This window comes from Scophthalmus maximus, chromosome 14, assembly GCF_022379125.1.
Source record: "Scophthalmus maximus strain ysfricsl-2021 chromosome 14, ASM2237912v1, whole genome shotgun sequence".
Classification (NCBI taxonomy): Eukaryota; Metazoa; Chordata; class Actinopteri; order Pleuronectiformes; family Scophthalmidae; genus Scophthalmus; species Scophthalmus maximus.
In genome coordinates this window covers 16653233-16673315 of record NC_061528.1, presented here as the reverse complement: position 1 = coordinate 16673315, position 20083 = coordinate 16653233, and the positions used below count along the sequence as shown (strand labels likewise).

Sequence of the window (20083 nt, the reverse complement as noted above, 5' to 3'; positions counted from 1 at the left end):
CTCCTACTCTCCTCTCTCTTCCTCCCTCTCAGCAGATTGAATGCTGGTTCAGACCAGCCTTGTACAAGTGTACAGGGAGGCATATAATAAATGTGTCAGGATCTTTGAGGATGTGGTCAGATATATATAGTCAGATAGGTCTTACTCCGTTTACTGTAAACGTTGCATCATCTGCATATACCTTTAGCATGGATAGTTAAAGCAGTCTTTAGTGTGTAGGACTTTGACAATGAAGAAATGTCCTGAATCTCACATGTTTTGTGTTGACATGAGGGACGCTTTGTGTAACCGTTAGGGAAAGATCTCAGTTTCACTTTGACCTTACAGTGATTTAGCAAGATTTTCAATGATCAACCAAGGCTGTGGTCTTTCAGTTATCGAAACCATAAAGAGCTTGATGATGCTCTGTTGCTGTTGCTATCTGTTGGTATTTCTACGCGTCCCAGTGTCATCAATCTGCCCACAAATAGGCCAATCCTTCTCATATATGGGTTTGGGTTATTGGAGTTAGTGTCCAAAACAGTAAAATGCGCATTAATGTCTAAAATGTGAGGTCTCGAACAAAGCTGTCCTGCTGCTTGTGCAGCATCACTGTTTTCCGACAAAGTCTCCAGCCGTCCCACCCAACGCCGAGCCCCCTCCTATGATAAAATGAAATCCAACTTTATGTCGGCATCATATTTCATCAGATACGTCGCATGCGGAAATGGGGCCGATGTATCAGTTGCACACCGCTTTGGACGTTGGTGTTTGCACTGCCGGTCATTTGAAAGTGTGAAGTTGTGTTGATTGTACGCACATTGATGTGACCAGGATACCTGAAGAAACATATATTTGCACACAACACTGATCAGGTAAATACACAAATAACAAAATCACATCCACGCAAACTTCTCTTTACCACTTGTTAGAGTGAGCACGTCGATATACCCATGCATGCACTTGCAGAGCGAGTCATCTGTCTCTCTGCGTCAGGTGATGAATTATACACCAGTCCAATAAGCACACACCGCGCCCCGAGTCAGAATGCACTACACGGTGAAACACACAACCATACGCAAAAAATACCCGGGACACAGAAATAACAGCAAGTAACACCCCTGCATGCGCCCCCCCCCCCCCCCCCCCCCCCCCCCCCCCCACACACACACACACACACTCTCTCTCTCTCACTGAGCTGTGATTGATGTATTGGAGCCCTTTTCATATGTGAAGCCATGGGGACATTATTAGGGAATTAATGATTGTAGACTTTCATCCCTTGGAGAGGTAAAGAGGGCAACACACACACACACACACACACACACACACACACACACGGCCGAGCAGGAAAAGAGAGGCATTATTAGAAACCTCATGATGACAGAACTGACTTACATCATTACTTATTCTTTCCTTTGGTTTCATTATGTGACAATTTGTTTCACTACAAAATATCACAGAAGGCCAGAAGCCTGTTTTTTTTCGCTCTAAAGAATGTTGTAATTGCAAAACAAAGTGAACAAAGGCAACCGCCACAGTCGGTTTCCCCCTGCTCAGGTGGCGACAGTAATTTCAAGACAATCGGGCGTCTATGCACAATGACCACAGTGAGTTTTGTAGAGTTCATCAGGAGCAATTTTTCTGTAATCATGAAGGCTGGAAAAACAGACTTAATCTGAATCTCTTTCAGTAATCTGAATCCTTCACGTGGAACATTCAGGCTTCCTTGGTCAAAATATTTATGCCTTGAGGATGCAAGATGTCGCGTGAATATGTAAAGGTGGGGATAGGTCCGATGTGATTGGTTCGGTTTGTCTGTTTGTCTTTATGTTTGTCTGTTTGCAAATCAAATCAATTGACAGTAGAAAGAGCTCGCAGTCATTCACCAAAACCGAAATTTATCGTTTGCCAAGGTTGGTCTTGCCTTCTCATGTTTGCGATTTGATGATGGATTCAACCCTGGATTTAGATCCGTTAAATCACAATGATACGTACTCAATCAATGACAAAATGAATCAGCCTTCTGCTTGTTAGATACAGTACATGCTAGAAGGAGTATCATCCTCTGTCCCTTTTTCATGTTTGACCATTGGCTTTTAGGAAGCGTTGTCGTACAGTAAGACATCTTATTAACTAACAAGTTTCTAGCAAATCCGCCATGATGTCACCCATTGGTTTCGAGTCTGGAATTTTGGCCAGCGCCTTATTGTTTTTTTGTAACCAGAAGTAACCATATTTGAAGGAGCGGGGGGGTGGGCCCGACTGAATGCTCGTCCACTGCACGTCCACATACACCTGCGGCCTGCACCCATTGGATGGTACTCCCTGTCAATCACACTCTGTTTACGCCCCATATGGTGCTTTATCTTCTATTTTACTCTAAATTGGACCATAATCTACTAAATGAACATTGATTTCCTTTTGCAGCCAGTGGAGTCGCCCTCTGCTGGTCATTTCAGACAATGAAGGTTCTAGGCACTTCCGTGTTGGCATAACTTTCTGGACCCTAAGACTATATGTCCATTTTTTATGGTTTCAACCATTCTAAGGCTTTAAACACTCCAAGGAGCAGACAGAAGTTTGCATTTCCACTGGGGAACAGTTGATACTGGTTGCCAATTTGACAAAAAAAAAAAAAAGACAATCTTTGTTTGCGATACCTTTCCCCAATGAGCAGCCACAAAGACAAACGACAAAAGAGAGAGAGAGAGAGAGAGAGAGAGAGAGAGGCTGCTCTGTGGGCGGATCACATCCAACCCATATTGACACGTGTGGCCATACGAAGCCTTTGCAGTATATGGTGAAGTTGGCTGTGTGGGTGAGGACAGGGAGTGCAAAACACAAGCACTCTGCTGCTGGTGCCAGCAAGAACCCTTGCAACACACACACACACACACACACACACACAAACACACACACGCACGCACTTCTGCCACCTACTTCTGCCACCTACACAGATGAAAGCACGGGCTCTGTGGCAGACCACCCGCAGAGGGCTATTGTTGCTCTTTATGGGACAAGGAGGCAGCGGGAGGAATGCCAGTGTGTACTGTACAGTATGATGTGTATGTTGTCTGTAATTGTGCGCCCCTCTGTTTGTGCAAGACTTTGGCATGTCTTATAACTGCGGCTGGAGCGTCGTAGCTCAGCACGCACGCACAAAGACACACACACACACACACACACACACGATCAGCGAGGGGGGAAGACGGCAGCCGTGGATAGTTTAGGAGTCTTAATGTCAACAACCACCTCTAAAAAGCACAAGTGTTTGTGGCTGAGCGGCTATTAAAGATAAGGCAGAGGCTACTGGCGGGAAAAGACTGATATCATCATAACAGAATGTGCTCGCGGTAATGGATGAAATGTTTCACAAATGAATCACCAGGGATGAAAAGACAAGAGAAGAACGAAGCAGTCAAAGAAGTGGCTGATGGTTAAAATGTTTCATAAGAGAAGGGGGGAATGGGAGGAAAGAGGGGGGTGGGGATTGAAAAGAGACGTGGGGTCTAGTAGAACTTTTGAATAAAGTAAGGGATTACAGTAATGGATGGAAGAAAGAAAAAAGGAAACAAAAGGATAGAAAACATGTTTCAAAAAAACCAAATATTTCTAATAAGACTAGTTTTTATTCGGGTGTGCCTTTTGAGCTTCAGTTTATCTTTCCAATTTGGCAAAAGTTCAGGGACAGTTTCTTTTACCTGGCGAACAGTCAAACAAATGAAAACCCAGAAATCATAAAGCAATAAGCCCTGTGCTGTGATTAGATTTGCAACAATCTTATTTGCACCGGTGTAGTGAGAGAAAAGCTTTTGTCTGATGAAATGTAATTTGATTTAGCGGCATGCAGCCAGTGAGTTCGGGACATAAGGGGAGAGCCACGAAATGCTCGCTGTCTCTCTCTGCCGGACGCCCACCCAGGTGGGGGAAGACAAGGAAAAGGAAGAACGAAAACATGTAATTGGATTTTATACAGTCAGTAAAGGACGAGGCATTTTGCACTTAGCTTACTTTATGTTTTCCACAAACTGGAACGTAAGATTTGGAAAGAGACATGCTGAGCATGCAAATTCAATTTCATAGCCCATTATTTTAAGAGTGCTTTTCCAGCGCTGTCCTCTCTGATATCCAGATAAATAAAGTATATCTATTGGAGGGACATTAGCTGGGAGTAGAAGTAAGCGAGGGAATTAAGGGGGAAACGGGTGCAAAGACAGAGAGAAGGGAAAGAAGAGAGGGAGAAAAATGAAACAGCTAATTCACCAAATTGTTTCCCAGCGCAAATAATAATTTGAATGGCTGCAGGTATGAATTAAAACGTTTGCAAACAAGAGAAGTTGACGGAAGAGGGAAAGAAGAATCGGTCTAATATGCATCAGTTGGGTTCCAGTCTGAGATGAACGCAGTATATTAGATGTGCTGCCGAGTGGGCGGCTGTGGCTCAGGAGTCGGTCGTCCACCAACGTTCGATCCCAGCTTCCCGCCAGCTTGCCGATGTGTCCCCGGGCAAGACACTTAACCCTAAGTGGCCCCTGGAATGTGTATGAATGTGACAGGGAAAAAAGCAGCAGCGCTGTGTGAATGGGTGGATTTCTAAAAGATTATATAAATACAGTAGGTTCTGCACGCACAAATTAGGCCCCTATGGATGTGAACACACAAACTCCCACCTGTCTTCCAATTTTTGTTTTTGTTTTTGGAATATTTGTTGTCGATTAGGAGTGATGTATTACGAGTGATGTATTGGGAGTAGGGATGGCACGATAATACTTTTTGGTTTCCGATCCGATACCGATCCTGCAACCTTGAGTATCTGCCGATCCGATACTAATCTGATACAATCTTTTGTATAACATAATTATAATATAATTATAATAAATTATTAATAATGCATTGTTCAGGATGCACTTTACTTAACCTAGCCTTCTCAACTGTGAAACAAATAATCAACTCCCCTAAAAGAAGTCACACATAGCCAGCAAAATGACTGAGTTATGTATTGCTGCTGTTTTATTTCTCACAGAACTTTTGGCAGAATGTTTTATGGTCGGCACCATTCAAACAAGCAAAAAACGAATTGAACTGTAAACTGTTAATTAAATAATAGTAGATGTGTAAATAGGCATTTATTTGGTATGTTTATTGTAATGTATTGGATCGGATTTTACTTCTTATTTATTCCGATATCCGATCCAGTCACTTTGGTCAATATTGCCAAGATTAGGAGTGATGGTTTGTAGTCCAGTTGCTCAGTGGATGATGCTGTTGCAGGTCCTGGGATTTAAACTACTAGCCTGCTGTTGGGGTTGACTCTTCTTTCCCCTCATCTCTGGCCAGGTATTTAAAAAGGATGTACATATGGATTCTTAAGGAGCACACACACACACACAGGCACACACACACACACACACACGCACACACACAACCCGAGCCTCCACAGCTGGAACAGCTTTGTGCAGCGCCGAAGTTGTTCACTTAGCTGTCGTCGCTGCTGCTGCTGCTGCTGGGTATCACTGTCTTCCAATAAATACCGGGCTGACCACATTTACAAGGGAGGCCGCCTGTTGGTTTATGAGGAAGCTGTGTGCATTATAAAAAGACAGAAGGGGCAGGAACGGAAAAACAATAAGTATAGCAGGGAGGCAAAGAGAGGAGGAGTGATGGAGCAGCTGGAGTAATGTTTGCAGGGCATCAACTGACTGATCAAGAGTGAACAAAAAGTTTTCTCACCATCAGATGAATGGGAACATAAAATGTTAAATATGAGTTTAATTCATTTTCAGATGTTTCTAATATTACTAAATAAAATCATTTAACTGGTGAAAAACCTTAATGTCCGATACTCTCAAGGTTTGTGTGTGTGTGCGTGTGTGTGATCAGCGATTTATCCTACTAAGCAGAGAAAATCTGTGTTAGTAGGTTACATTCTCAGCAAAGGCGAACCACAAGAGACAAGAGAAGTGTGTGTGTGTTCACCTACAACCTTCCAGACATTGACACTGATATGCTTGAGTGTTCCACTGCCTTCTCGTCACACGTGTGTTTGTGTGTGTGTGAGTGTGTGTGTGTGTGTGTGTGTGTCTGTCTGTGTGTCTGTGTGTGTGTGTGTGCGTGCAGGAATGATGCTTGTGTAATCGCGCGCGCGCACATCTTTCTGGATAACCGTGTTGTTGTGTCAAAGGAAGCGTGAGAACGTGTCAGTCTCCCGAGGAGAGGTGCAAGAGTGAGATGAAGACGCACAGAACAAATGAGGGCAAGGAGTGATGAGAAAAAGAGGAAGAAAGAGGTGAAGAAATGCTGATGCAGAGAGATCACTGACTCTGAGCTAATTAGGGGGGCTCAAACCAAACTTTAGCACTATACTTTTTTTTCTTTTCTTTCTGTTACAGCCAATTAGGAGACACTGTGAAGTGGAGCAGAGGTTGAGGGAAGGGATGCAGTCGACACTGCAGCCGTTTGGACCTTGGAATGAAAAAAACACGTTTCATTGTAACCCTTTTTTCACATTAGTGTGTTTGAACGAACACACACGCACTAATAACTTATCTCAAAACGTCACAATTTTTGAGCTATCGTGACTCTCACACGTTCAACATGAATTAACTGAGTGGTGCGATATAGATTTCCGCGGTGCCGCAGTACTGTGTACTGAGGGGAGAGTTAGAAAAAAAGAAAAGGAATAGGAATGGCAAAAAGTGGGAGAGTCAGTCACTTAACATTTTATTTTCATTTTCAAGGTGTGATCTAAAAAAACCAAAAGAAGGTATTTGAATATAATATGATGTTAAAACCAGGGAGTAGGTTATTTGTCATGTGCAGAGTAAATACTCATTGCTCATCTTCAGTTTAAATCCTGCTGGTCCACTCTTCGACTCTCTCGCTGGTTCTGTAAATGAAATGAACGCCCACAACCAAGTCACTTGTTATTTAGCCTTTATTAAATAATAATAATAACATTAAAAAAGAAATTCTTCTGTACAAAGTCTACAAACAACAGTTTGAGTTATCTTGGCCAGTGCCGTAGTCATGTCTTAATGTATGAGTGTGTATGAGTGTGTGTGTGTGTGTGTGTGTGTGTGTGTGTGTGTGTGTATCCATCGAGACAGAAGAGGTTATACTAACTGGAGTTCCAGAGGGAAATAGTTAAATTAAAGCAGGAGAGAGAGAGAGAGAGAGAGAGAGAGAGAGAGAGAGAGAGAGAGAGAGAGAGCTTGTGAGGTGTGTGTGTAGCGTTTCTATATGAGCATGATTGCGTGTCTCACAACGTGCTGTTTCATGTGAGCATGTGTGTGTGTGTGTGTGTGTGTGTGTGTGTGGAGTAAGAGTAAGATAGCGGTAGGGAGAGACAATGCGACATAATAAGAGAGCTCCAAGGCACTTGGAAAAAAGTCCAGTGAAAACACAGTTAGCTCCACCTCCTCCCTCCGCTGTTTCCCTCCCTCACTGATCATCTTCCTCCAAATATCTCAATAGGCCTCCCGGTTATGTCCATGCACGCCCCTTGATGGAGGGAAGATGAGAGAGAAAAGCCGAAAGAGACGGAAAGAAAGAATGGGGGCTCTTTCCATTCGGCCCCCGGAGGACAACATTATGACCCTAATATTTCACAGATCCCGAAGACTACTTTCCAGGATCCACCTTGCTGCTACGCAAAGTGAAAAAGAGAAGAAATATGGTCAGGGTCTGGAACCTCCTTAATTAATACAAATAAAAAAAAAAGGATTTCTGTCAGGGTCACTGTGTTGTGATTGTGTCTCTGTGACCCTCCGCCTGTCTGCCCCGACAGTCTCCTCTGTGTGTTTCACTTTGTTTCTCTTATTGTCACCCTCTGTACGTCCGTCTGTTCCTCCCGTCTGTCAGCTCCACATCTCACCGGATGTGTTTGCATGCGCAGAATCACCTTCCCGTCAGCCGTCCTGTAATTGATCGGACGAAACCTTTCCATTTGACGCTTTGATTGACAAGTTGATCAAATGTCCCTGAACCACAGTGTGAACGGTCAACCAGCCAAAAGCAATGATTATTTAACTTTTTAAAAAATCAAAAGATATCGATAGATAGTAATTACTGCTTACTGCCGTGTTTTATGTTGTCGTAAAACTGGACCCGTAATGCAAAAACCTCCCATTAACTCCACCAGGGCAGATTTGCAATTGCCATCAATGTTTACTGCTGACAAGTACAGTAGTGTGGCATAAATACTGGTGTGGGGGTCAGGATGGATGGCCTGATGCAAGGCCCTGTTCTTTTTTTTTAAAACTAGGACCACAATCTTTTTCAGAACTTTACAAGTTAGCTAGATTTAGTTGTCTAAACGTCACCATGCAATTATTCTCTACTTGCCACATTAGTATGGCAAGTACGTTTAACAAACTTTTGCAGGAGGCACAAACAAATCAGGGACCCTCTCAAAAAAAAGCATTGCTCCACAGCGCTCCTAGTGGTCAGACTCTGCACAGTGCACCTTTAAGTTTTCGGCATTGATGGTTTAGCTGAAACCAAATGTTCTTGTGAAAAATGAAATGCAACCTGAATACGTTTTGTAGGTTCCCTCCCCTTCGCCGAGCAACTGTATAAACTAAAAACCGATAACTTACCAGGATGTAACCATATCCACAATCTTTCTTTCCCTTTCTCTCTCTCTCTCTCTTTCTTTCTGTCTGGCTGTCTACCTTTCTCTTTTTATGTTGGGTTGTGTTGTGTGTGTGTGTGTGTGTGTGTGTGTGTGATTCTCCTCCCAGTCATCAGTCTCCCCAGCAGCACTGGCCCTCCTCAATGGCTGTTCCTCCGATACAGCGTATACTGTAGTTAACTTAAGGCTCAATTGTGTGTCCAAGAAAGTCGACGGTACGATTTCCATCCTCCTCTCTTCGTCCACTCTTCCCTCCCTTCCGTTTCCGAGCGTCCTTCATTCCCGGGGTGGCATTAAGAGTGATGGATAAAAAGGCAGGGTGATTGATCGGTCCGTTGTCCACCCAGCCTCCTCCTCTAACACTTGTTCAGACCCCCTGTGCACATACATAGCTCTTTGGCAATCCATAGGTTGCAGTAAAACAATCACTGACATTTTGTCCACACAGTGTCTGTCCTTCATTTTGGGCATCATACAGTCTGAAAAGCAAAAAAATATAGATATATATACCAAAGACAAACTCTAGAATACTGAATCTAAAGCACGACTCCATAACAGCATGTTAGATTTAGATAAACCTCTAATTCACTGTCTCCCATCTCATTTGACCTTTTTCCTCTATTCTTCAAGGTTGATCATCGGTGATGGAAAATGTGCCAAACTAGAAAAGGACTGAAGTAACAGTTAAGACCATGGAGTCCAACACAACGATAAAGTAAGTCTAAAAATGACATAAGAGCTCTACAGGGCGGCTACGAACTGAAGCTGACGTTTCTTTAACCTTTTTTTTCTTTTTCTTTTTGCCAAAACAGACACAAGTCTAGAACAAAACAGTCACCGTTACTCTTCTATGCCACTGGTTTCACAAAGCGCAGACCGAGGGGCAGACAAAGGAGCGAGCGAGCGAGCTAATGGAAACTCACAGAACTCATATCTAAAACTTTCAGAAACAAAAGAATAATAATTAAAAAAAAGAAAAAAAGAAAATGTCCTTTTTCATCCTCCTTTCCTTTCTTCGCCGTTAGAAATCTAGATTTGCGTGAGTCGTGTGGTTCGATATCTTTTTATACTTCTTTGGGGGGGGCGGGGGGGGGTGGGGGGGGGGGTAAGCATTCACTTGATATGTGTTGATTTCAGTCAAAAGTACCCACATTAAATGCTCCACTGGTGCCGAAGTCTTCGCGGGCAGTCAGGAGGCTGGAACATGTGATTTCTGCATGCCGTCTCTATTGGCCACGTTCCAATTCAAGCTCAAAGGGACACATTTCACATAGCCCCTCTGTTGAGTACCAGCCACGGGTAAATGAGAATGAAATCTTCATCAAGAGTCCCGTCCCCGATGTGTTTTCGCCCTGACTGGGCTGTCATCTGTGGCCCGAAATGTCCGGACTTGGCACGGGCGCTCGGGTCCGTCTCCCCTTCTTCGGCTTCATCCAAGTGGCCGGTGGGTTAAATTCTATGGTAGATCTGTCATTCATATTCATTTATTCATTCCTTCGTTCATTCGCAGGCTTTTAGAATTCGAGCAGGCTCTCTCCTGCAGGCGGAGGAGATATGGTACTGTAAGTAAGGGGGGAGACTGGGGGGCAGATACTCCTCCAGTTTAGGCCTCATAGCATGTAGGGGGAAGCGAGATCACAAGTTTCCCCCTGGCGCACAAATATGCGGGGGAAATCTGGATTGAACGTTTCCCCTTTAGACATCAGAAAAAGGAAGTGGCGGGTTACTGGTTAGGGGACACTGGGAATTGAAATGTCAGTGCTTCTTTTCGTGTTTTTCTTAGTCCAAACTGAGAACAAATTACTTCTGCAGGGGCTCATGGTACATGTCTTTCCCCGTCTTTCTCCAGAGTTCTCCTCCTCCTCCTCCTCCTCCTCCTCCTCCTTCTCTTCATGCCTCCGAGCAGCACCTCTGCTGGTTTATCTTCACTTTATGCTTGATCCCGTCGTACAGCTCAAAGTTGTAGTTCTCCAGCGTGGTGGAGGAGCGCGAGGAGAGCCCGCTGTAGGAGCACGTGCAGTAGAGGAGCAGCCCGGCACAGACTGCGCCCATCAGGACGCCCAGGGAGCTCATCACGATGATGGTGAGCAGGATGGGGTCCAGCGTGTACAGCCAGGCGTTGTCCTTGTCTTTCTCCGACACCAGGGTGACGGCGGGGGGGTCCACATCGGAGGACGAGGGAGTGGAAAATGAGGAAGGCCACCCTGGGAAGACATAATCTGGAGAGAAAGAGGACACTTGAGTAAATATCATGTACCTCCACGTCACATATGCAGCTCGCCACATCGCAGCAAATCCCGCTGACGTGGAGTTTTTTCGACTCATTTGCTTGTTTTCAAATTCATCACAGCGAACACCAAGTCTGCAAAAATGATTATAGTTATATTATTGTTGTGCGGGACTACACCTGGAGTTATTAGCTCACTCTGTCCGCTTATTGATAAATGCATGTAGACCAAAAGAATAATAGGAACACACTTCAAGAGTCTAAAATGAACAGGGTGCATTCAGTAGACGTGATGTAATACTAAAGGAGCATTGGTACATAAAAAAAAACCATTTAAAGTAAGACTATGTCACTTTTATTAGCAAATACCACTGTGGCCTTAAATCCCAGTAACAATATAATGGTTAATGAAGTGTAATGGTTGAGATAGAGTAATAAAGTGTGTGAAACTGACCCCGTAATGTAATTTACACCTTAGCGTACCTACTCCGTTGCTAAAGTTGGCGACATTAGCTCATATAAAACCAGGTCAGGTTATAGCGACAAAACCGGTAGATGGACTCAAGTGGGCAAGTGTGTGTTTTATTACTTATATAAAACATTTGGTACATAAGAAGAAGAAGTGGCCTTCTATTGAAAATCACATAGTCTCACTTTGAAGAAATGTTTTAAAGTGTATTTTAGGCAAATGTCGGACACGGCTGATATATTCAGTGGCAGCTAATTCCGTGAGTAGAGCTGACTTCAGACATTTGAAAGCATAATGAAATCCATTACCGTAAAGGTCCTCACCGTGGTGTGTGTGTGTGTGTGTTGTGAGTGTTGTGAGTGATGTGAGTGATGTGTGTGTGCCTCTACTTTATACACGCTATAGTGTTAATCCACTTAATGAATGTACACACATGTACAAAGCCGTCCACCATTAAGTACTGCATTGTAGAGTGTATTGTGGAAGAACGTATTGGAGCACGCACGCACGCACGCACGCACGCACACACACACACACACACACACACACGCATGCACACACAGAGTGAGGCAGTTAACAGACAGTAAACATTCTTGTTCAGTGAGGGAAAAGGCTGAGTACTTCTCTTGTACCTGTCAAGGGGGCTGGGATAAAACAAGGGATAGTAACACATGCATGTTGGCACACACACACATGCAGTTACACACACATACAGACACACACACACACACACACCCACACCCCGGGAAGTAAACTGTGATGCAGACAGATGTTTTTTCTAGTTGCCCAGGAGGAAGCTGTCTGTCTCACTTTGTCTGCCATGGAACATGAAAGAGGAGGAGAAGAGATGCACACCAGCATGCCCACACACACGCACACACACACACACACACTTTTGAATCCTCTGTCACACACTCTTCACCTCTCTGTGCGCGCACACACACACACACCAGAGATTGTCACTGTTGCCACGGGCTTCTTTTCCCCGTGAAATCACATCAAGTAAAACGAAGAGCCACCGGCATGCCTCTGCTTAAACAGCGATTTCACTATGCTTGTGGTGAGACTTGTTAAACAGCCAGTGTAGCTGAGAAGAGAGGAGAAGAGAGGAGAAGAGAAGAGAAGAGAAGAGAAGCTCACCTCCATTGACTGGGTGCTTGCTGTTGTAAACAGGATCTTTTCCGAAATCCATCGGCCTGGGGTCTGTTGAAAAGACAGATAGAGCCAAAGTATTAATCTCAACCATCCAGTCAAGCTGGAGCTTTTTCCGCGGCCTCCGTGTTGCGATAACATCTCTCTCCATCTCTTGTGTTGTCAAGTAACACGAGCTACATTTATAGATGGAAAAAATCTAACGGCGCAAACTGCTCAAAGAGTGAGTGATCCCGTTGAAGCCTTCCAAAGAGATCAGGCTGCGGATTTTTCTATGAACCGTTTTGTTCATGTGCTCAGTCTATCTAGGGGGGGAAATCGCTAAAACATATCGCCCAGACTATACCTGCATAAAGCCCAGCGAGTTTCATTATGTGATAAGCACCGATGCTCTTTTTTGTGTTCGCTCCGAAATGGAAAGAGTCAAGAGAACGAGCCGAAAGATACGGACAGAGGAAGAATTGCCGCGTTTATGTGGTGTTTTTTCTAGTCTTCACGGCGACTCAAAGAACATTACACTACAAGTCACGTTCGCACATTGACACACACACATTGATACTGCACCTCTCTATCACACAGACTCGAACACCACTGCTACATGCAACTCGGGGGTCCAACATATGAACCGGAGGAATCAGGGGTCCGATGAGTGGACAACCCGCTCTCAAAAAAAAAAAAAAAAAAAACACGACACAAAACTTCTTTTTTTTCATAGAAAAATATCACCTTTATTACCTTCACATTCCCCACAACATACTTTCTTTTGTATTATTATTATTCCAAGACCGTGAAATTCAACAAGCTAAATCACCTCTTAATATCTCTGAGGCAGGCCACAGCGCAAAAGCTTTGTAGGGTCGGGAGGCTCAATTCTGCTCCAATTCAGTTTTATTCAAGGAAATTGTTATTACAATCCCTAGAAGAAAAGAAAAAAAAAAAAACAACAAAAAAAAACTGAGCAATATCTGGGCAGCTGATAACCATTTATTGCAGGGGCAACGTAACCAAAAACACATTATAAAGAAACACATTATAAAGTGACACCATAATAGATATTCAAAAGATAAGAGGTGAAAAACTAATTTAGCAGATATGAAAGAAAGATACAGAGACTCATTTCCTCAGTTAGGCAAGGTCATTTTTCTATGAGACAATTTTAACATCACCACATTATGCTACCTATGAACAGCCTTCATAAACTTCAAGGACTCTTCAGTCTGTAAATTATATCACAGACTAATACTTTTAAATGACACTTGCTATCTGTGAAATAAATATTTTTTTCACATGAATCAAATATGAAGCAATTTCCTTTAAAATCAATCTTTCAGTCGATCTATTGAGCCAAAACCAATTTGAGGAAAAAAACAAAAGTAATTGGCACATTTTTATTTCAATTTAATTTCAATTCTATTTTGATTTTAATTTCACAGCAACCGACCAACCCCAGTGCTAATTGGAGTTGTCTTTAATCCCAAGTGTTGTGGAAAATGTCTTATAATTGAAGTTTAATAGTTCGATTTTTGAGTACGACGCCACCATTGGCTTTGTGTGGTTCTCTCTGGTTGTATATTTTGCTCCGAGTGCAGAGTAATGTAACCCAGCGCAAGTCAAAAAGACACTCATCAAGTCGCGACGTCTCCTTCACACAGACAGAGAAAGTGCACAAGATTAAATAAAACAGTGATGTGGCTGAAACCTGGGAGGAAGGCATGTGGATCTAAAATAGTCGCAGTCTGAATGAAAAGGAACTCAGGTTCGTCCCTCGCTGCAGCCACGTGTCAAATAAATGATCAGTGTCTTCTCGCTTTTAACAGATTTACACCAAGAAGAAAATCTTTCGGATGAAGTAAAATGATTCGAAGAAGAAAATCAAAGAATTACCGCAACGCCCTCGATTCAACTGATAAAAATGACATCATAAAGGTAGATTGGACAAACAACTCAATGTGCAGCTGTAATGTACACCTAAGATCTGTGATTTCACATCACCGAAACTGAGAGGGGAAAGTGGGGAGACGGGAACAGTCAGGTGAAATTCAGGCAGACAGGCAGACAGACAGACAGACAGAAAGATAGACAGACAGACAGACAGAAAGAAAGACTGACAAACAGGGAGACTGACAGACAGACAGACAGAAAGATAGACTGACAAACAGGGAGACTGACAGACAGACAGACAGAAAGATAGACAGACAGGCAGAGAGACAGACAGACAGAAAGAAAGACAGACAAACAGGGAGACTGACAGACAGACAGAAAGATAGACAGACAGGCAGAGAGACAGACAGACAGAAAGAAAGACAGACAAACAGGGAGACTGACAGACAGACAGACAGACAGACAGACAGACAGAGAGACAGACAGACAGAAAGATAGACAAACAGGCAGGCAGACAGACAGACAGACAGACAGACATACAGACAGATAGACGGACAGACAGACAGACAGACAGACAGACAGACAGAGAGACAGACAGACAGAAAGATAGACAAACAGGCAGGCAGACAGACAGACAGACAGACAGACAGACAGACAGAAAGATAGACAAACAGGCAGGCAGACAGACAGACAGACAGACAGACAGACAGACAGACAGACAGAGAGACAGACAGACAGAAAGATAGACAGACAGATAGACGGACAGACAGACAGACAGACAGACAGACAGACAGAGAGACAGACAGACAGACAGACAGACAGAAAGATAGACAAACAGGCAGGCAGACAGACAGACAGACAGACAGACAGACAGACAGACAGACAGAGAGACAGACAGACAGAAAGATAGACAAACAGGCAGGCAGACAGACAGACAGACAGACAGACAGACATACAGACAGATAGACGGACAGACAGACAGACAGACAGACAGACAGACAGAGAGACAGACAGACAGAAAGATAGACAAACAGGCAGACAGACAGACAGACAGACAGACAGACAGACATCTCAAAGCATGCGAGCTAGGCGAGCTGCAGAGTGGCCTGCGGGAGATGACCATGCTTCTACAATAAAGTTGGCAGTGGTCTTAACAATTTCGCGAAATAAATTGATGCTGTCATGTTGTTCAATGTGGAAAAATGCAGTTATTCTGAAGTTTATGTGCAGAAACAATAAACAAAACCCGCCTGAGCTAAATATATGGCCGATCCCAGTGAAGTCACACTGTGAACACGAACACTGTGTAGAGATCCGACCGAAAAGTGTTCTCCATGTGAGACTGCACGTGAGGGCATCTGTTGGGTCTTCTGATTGGGCACAAGTACAGTCTCTCAACAAGACCCTCCAGGCTCTAAATGACTCTTTCCCACATGTGAACTGAAACCACCGCCAGGTCTTGACAAAACATTAAATCACCAGCGGAGAGGTAGCAAAAGAAGCAGCATATAAATTAAAAGAGAAATGCTCGGACAACTCTTTTGGACGACGGTTGAACACTTTCTAATGATCCCGGCTTTAAAGCCCCTCCGGCTAGGATGCCGAGAAGAATCATCGCGTGGATCTGAGAGGAGATTAAAACTCCCCGTAGCCCCATTTCATCTCCTACTCTCCAATTAGTAAGACGAAAGGAGTGTAAAAAAAAAAGGGGGCTCTTTTATTCAGGCGATGCCATGGATGGCTCTTTGGCACCATATGCAGTTCCAGAGGGGGCCCAAGGACCTGCTAGTGCTTTCATTTGTAATATTTCTCAAGGAAACAGAGGAGGAGGAGGAGAGGGAGGGGAAGAGGAGAAGAAGTAGAGGTGGCCCGAGGGCTAGAAATGCTTACTGCAGGGTTTTATGAATGCAATCAGCTCCATTAACTAATTAGAAATATTAAAGGGCTTCAAAGTAGTCCATGATGGGGAAGGGAGAGGGAAGTGAGGGGAGGTTGATTTAAAAGTGCCGCATGATGAGAAGACGCCAGCACATTTTCCAAATCTTGCGAAAACTTTGAGAGAGAGAGAGGATGGAATAGGGAAAAAGTGCACGGGTAGCACAACATAAATACTGTCATATATCATTGCTGCGTTTGAATTTCAGACCCACATTGATTGGGTTTTTTACGGCAGAGGGCTGCTAGAATGAGTCACATAATGTGTAAATCATACACGCCAGTCGATTGAAATGGAAGCGAGATGGGCTGCCAGGGAGGCAGAAAAATGGATAAGCCAGCACAAAAAGCAGAAAGTAAAGTGCCTGTTGACCAAAGTACAGAACATGACGAGGCGCAGCAACGATGAAGTGAGCGAACGTGGCGGATGTGCGCGGTGTGGAGAGACGCGTGAAACAGTGGCTTCCAATACGGCGGACATGTAGACTCTTCCCTAACGCAGCGTCGCGTTCGTTAGAGGGTGAGCGCCCGCGTGCGTTAGGCGTGCTGTGCGTGTAACGTGTATCGCCATCACACGGCCTAGTCTTCCTGCCAAAAGTACTACTTTTCATCTGCTTTTGCGTTTTGGAACAACCTGCCCTCCTCCTTCCAGTCTCCCCCTCCCTCAGTCCAACCCCCCAACCTGCCTCCCTGTCAGCCTTAGCAAAGGGGGACGAAAAAGAGAATCTATCCTTAGAAAGTAGAGAGAGCATTCTTTTTCTTTTCTCTTTCATCTCAATCCATCCCTGGACGCATTCTTTGGAGGGAAAGGGGGCTTTTTTTTTTAATGGGCCCCCTTTTCCTCCGAGAGGGTTTGCTCTGCTCCATCTCTGCCTCTCGTTTTCTCTCCTGTGTTTTTTTTTTTTTTTTTACTAGGAGGATTTACGATGAAGGGAAGGAGTGGTACAAGCGGGTTCGGATAAAAAAAAAAAAATGGTCGAGGGATATATACAGTATATATGGGGCTTTTTCTTTTTAAAAAATGAAATGGAGCAGCGCACAACAAAAGATGTGGAGTTGATGAGATAGTCCTGAAAACAAGAGGTACGCCAAGTTTAGTTTCGGGTCTTCTCGATCCAAAACCAAGCAAAGTGATACTCTGTCTTTTTGACATCATCAGCCTTACATATTACATTTTGATGTGCTGTCATGAAGTGTACGGACTCACGCTCGCTTCATATTATGTGGCCCTATCTGGATTAAACTCGATGCTTTAGATGAGGGACACGCGTTCCTCAACCGGTTTCAGCCGGAGGATCTGATACCAAATGAAAGTCTGTTAAGATCATTTCAGTGAACATAATTGGGGTCAGTGAGTATAAAAATGAAACCGGGTTTAATCAAAAGCACATGTACTCCTACTGTGATTGAGATTAGAAAGAAAAAAATGTGGTTTTTTTAACTCACTGGTACATAGTTTTTTTGTTTTTTTTTAAGATTCACAGTAAACATAAGAAAACCAATCAACCTTCAACAAAATGAATATTAAGAAGAAAAAGTGCTAACGTCCCTCTCAACATTGAAAAATAATAATGTGTAACTCAGATTAGTAAGAAGTGCATCGAGTCACACTCGCGCAAACAATCTTTCAGGCAAACTCACATTCTGTCGAGGGAATATGCAGAGACAAACGCCAACATATGTACATTTGATGACTTTAAAAAAAGAAAAAGAACAACAACACCAAGACAATTGAACCAGTCCTATTCAACAGACCACGGTGAATGAAATGGTCAAGAGAACCGGTAAGACGCTCTGTGTCACAGCAGGTTTGGTCTCACCCGTTGAACAGAAGCGGAACTGGCAATATGTATGAGCACAACATACATATATATATATATATATATATATATATATATATTTTTATTTTTTTTTGTTCCTTGCACAGACAAAGATCTGATCGGGGTTTTGTTTTGTTTCATTCACCTGGTCCAAAGGAGGCGGGCCACACTACGATGTTCCGTTTGAGCATTAACGGACGCGGGCAATGGATTAATCTGCGGGACGCAGGCCAACAAAGTGCGCAGAGTCCATTCGTACTCTCATCCGACACTGAGGCACGACCTCGTTCTGGAGGCGAAGAGGTAATAGTTTTTTAAAGCACATTTGAAGAAAAAGGCATATCAGGACGTAGAGAAAAGAAGAAAAAAAAAAAGCAACGCACCCAGGGTGACACGCGGGACTTGAAATGTCTTAAGGTGTCCGTGCACAGAGCGTGTGTGCGTGTGAGACCTTTGAGCCTTTGCACGTTTCGATTCAGTGGGTGAGTCCGCCTCATCCTGTCTTGCCCTCGTGTAAACCAGAGCAGCGAGCAGCACAGCGCTGACTCCCCGCTCACAGGAGCAACACGCGGTGGATGTGTAGCTAATTCCTCCCGTACCTCTCCCCCTTTTCTCGCCTTAATCTGTCCAGGTCACTCCCACCCTCTCAAAGGCCAGTGGACATATAGACTGCAGCTTCGTTCAGTCCAAAAGAAATAGCCTTCTTTTTTGATGCAGCACACACACACACACACACACACACACACACACACACACATACACTACATCTTCTCTCTCTCCCTGTACTTGTGGTGTAAAATGCCTTCACTTGTCACACAAGGTATTTGGAGGCAGGCAAGTGTCCAAGCTGCAGACCCGAGCAGTGCGGAAGAGGAAAATGAGCTTTTTTTTTTTCAGTGTGGACATTTCACGCTGCATGTGCGTACACCTTCTCTGCCCTTGACTTTGTTAACGTTCTGTCCATATTCCATCTCATTCTCGGGTCGCGGTGCAGCCGTAGGAGCCGTTATGCTCTTAAGACCATTGGAAAAAGAAAAAAGAAAAAAGGAGTCGCGCTGTGATGTTGTAGTTGTTATCAGTTATTTCATCTGCTCTCCCCAAAGAGCAAAATTCATAAAGTCCACTGTGAGGAGTTGTACTTTTTTTTAATTTTATTTATCGTTCCAGCAGTTCCAGCCAAAAAGGAAGTTGAATAAAAAGTGCATCCTGGTCTGTCGGTTAAACCAGTCGTACGCAACAGGAACAAGTGTTGTAGCGACTCCTCGGTGTAGATTCTCATCAGAGAAGAGCATCGAAAACGCTGATAACTGCTGTCTGATCATTCATTTTGGGGAGCTTTCACACCGTTTGCTCACTTTAGTTGAGCAAAGCATTCCGATACACTTGCGTCATTCATTCTGTCCGCTTGCTTCAACACTGGGAGTCATAGCTGTCATCCTTCTCCAGTCTGATGGTGAGCATGGGCTCGAGGCTCTGCCCGGTACCTGGGTACAGGTGGTGTGGGTTGGGGCTGTGGATCAGATTGTAGCTGAGGTGTTGGCTCTGGTAGCAGTTTTGGTGAGCCTGCTGATTTGGATGTTGGCTGTTGTGGTACATCACTGAATGATGGTGACCACTGGTCTTCTTGGTCGCCCAGTGGTACCGATGGCAGCACAGTATCACCACCACGGTGACAGTGACCAGCAGCAAGATGGCGCCGACTCCCGCCAGCACATAGTACCAATAGGCGGGGACGGGCTGGGCCACCACTGTGTCTACTGTGGGCTCCATCCCAGACATGGCATCCCCTGGAGGGCAGGAGGACACGTTACTGGTTTGCTCGGTGGAACGAGCGAGGCAGGCATGCAGACCGCAGTGGAGCTGTTGGCCGTCGACTTGACCGTCCACTAAGTCCCTCCCCCAGGCAGCAATTGTCAAATCATAACCGGAACTGTGCACAGCAGGTCTGTCAAGCTTTGGATTCCTCCACATGCTAAGTTGTGTGT

The 20083-nt window shown here is 44.2% G+C and overlaps 1 protein-coding gene across 2 annotated transcripts in view; it reads right to left on the bottom strand.

Moving 5' to 3' along the window:
* Positions 1-6898: 6898 nt before the first annotated feature.
* The window catches only part of LOC118282719 (neuropilin-2-like), an 89431-nt gene continuing 76246 nt past the window's right edge, over positions 6899-20083 (bottom strand). The window contains exons 17-18 of one of the 2 annotated variants that reach the window (XM_035604042.2): positions 12451-12513; positions 6899-10833 (exon numbers count right to left, since the gene is read on the bottom strand). In XM_035604042.2, coding sequence (XP_035459935.2) covers positions 10505-10833; positions 12451-12513 — 392 coding nt within the window. In that variant the 3' untranslated portion in view covers positions 6899-10504. Of the gene's footprint in view, positions 10834-12450; positions 12514-15293; positions 19886-20083 lie in introns of those variants that run through there. The other variant, XM_047337247.1, reaches the window with a different exon arrangement.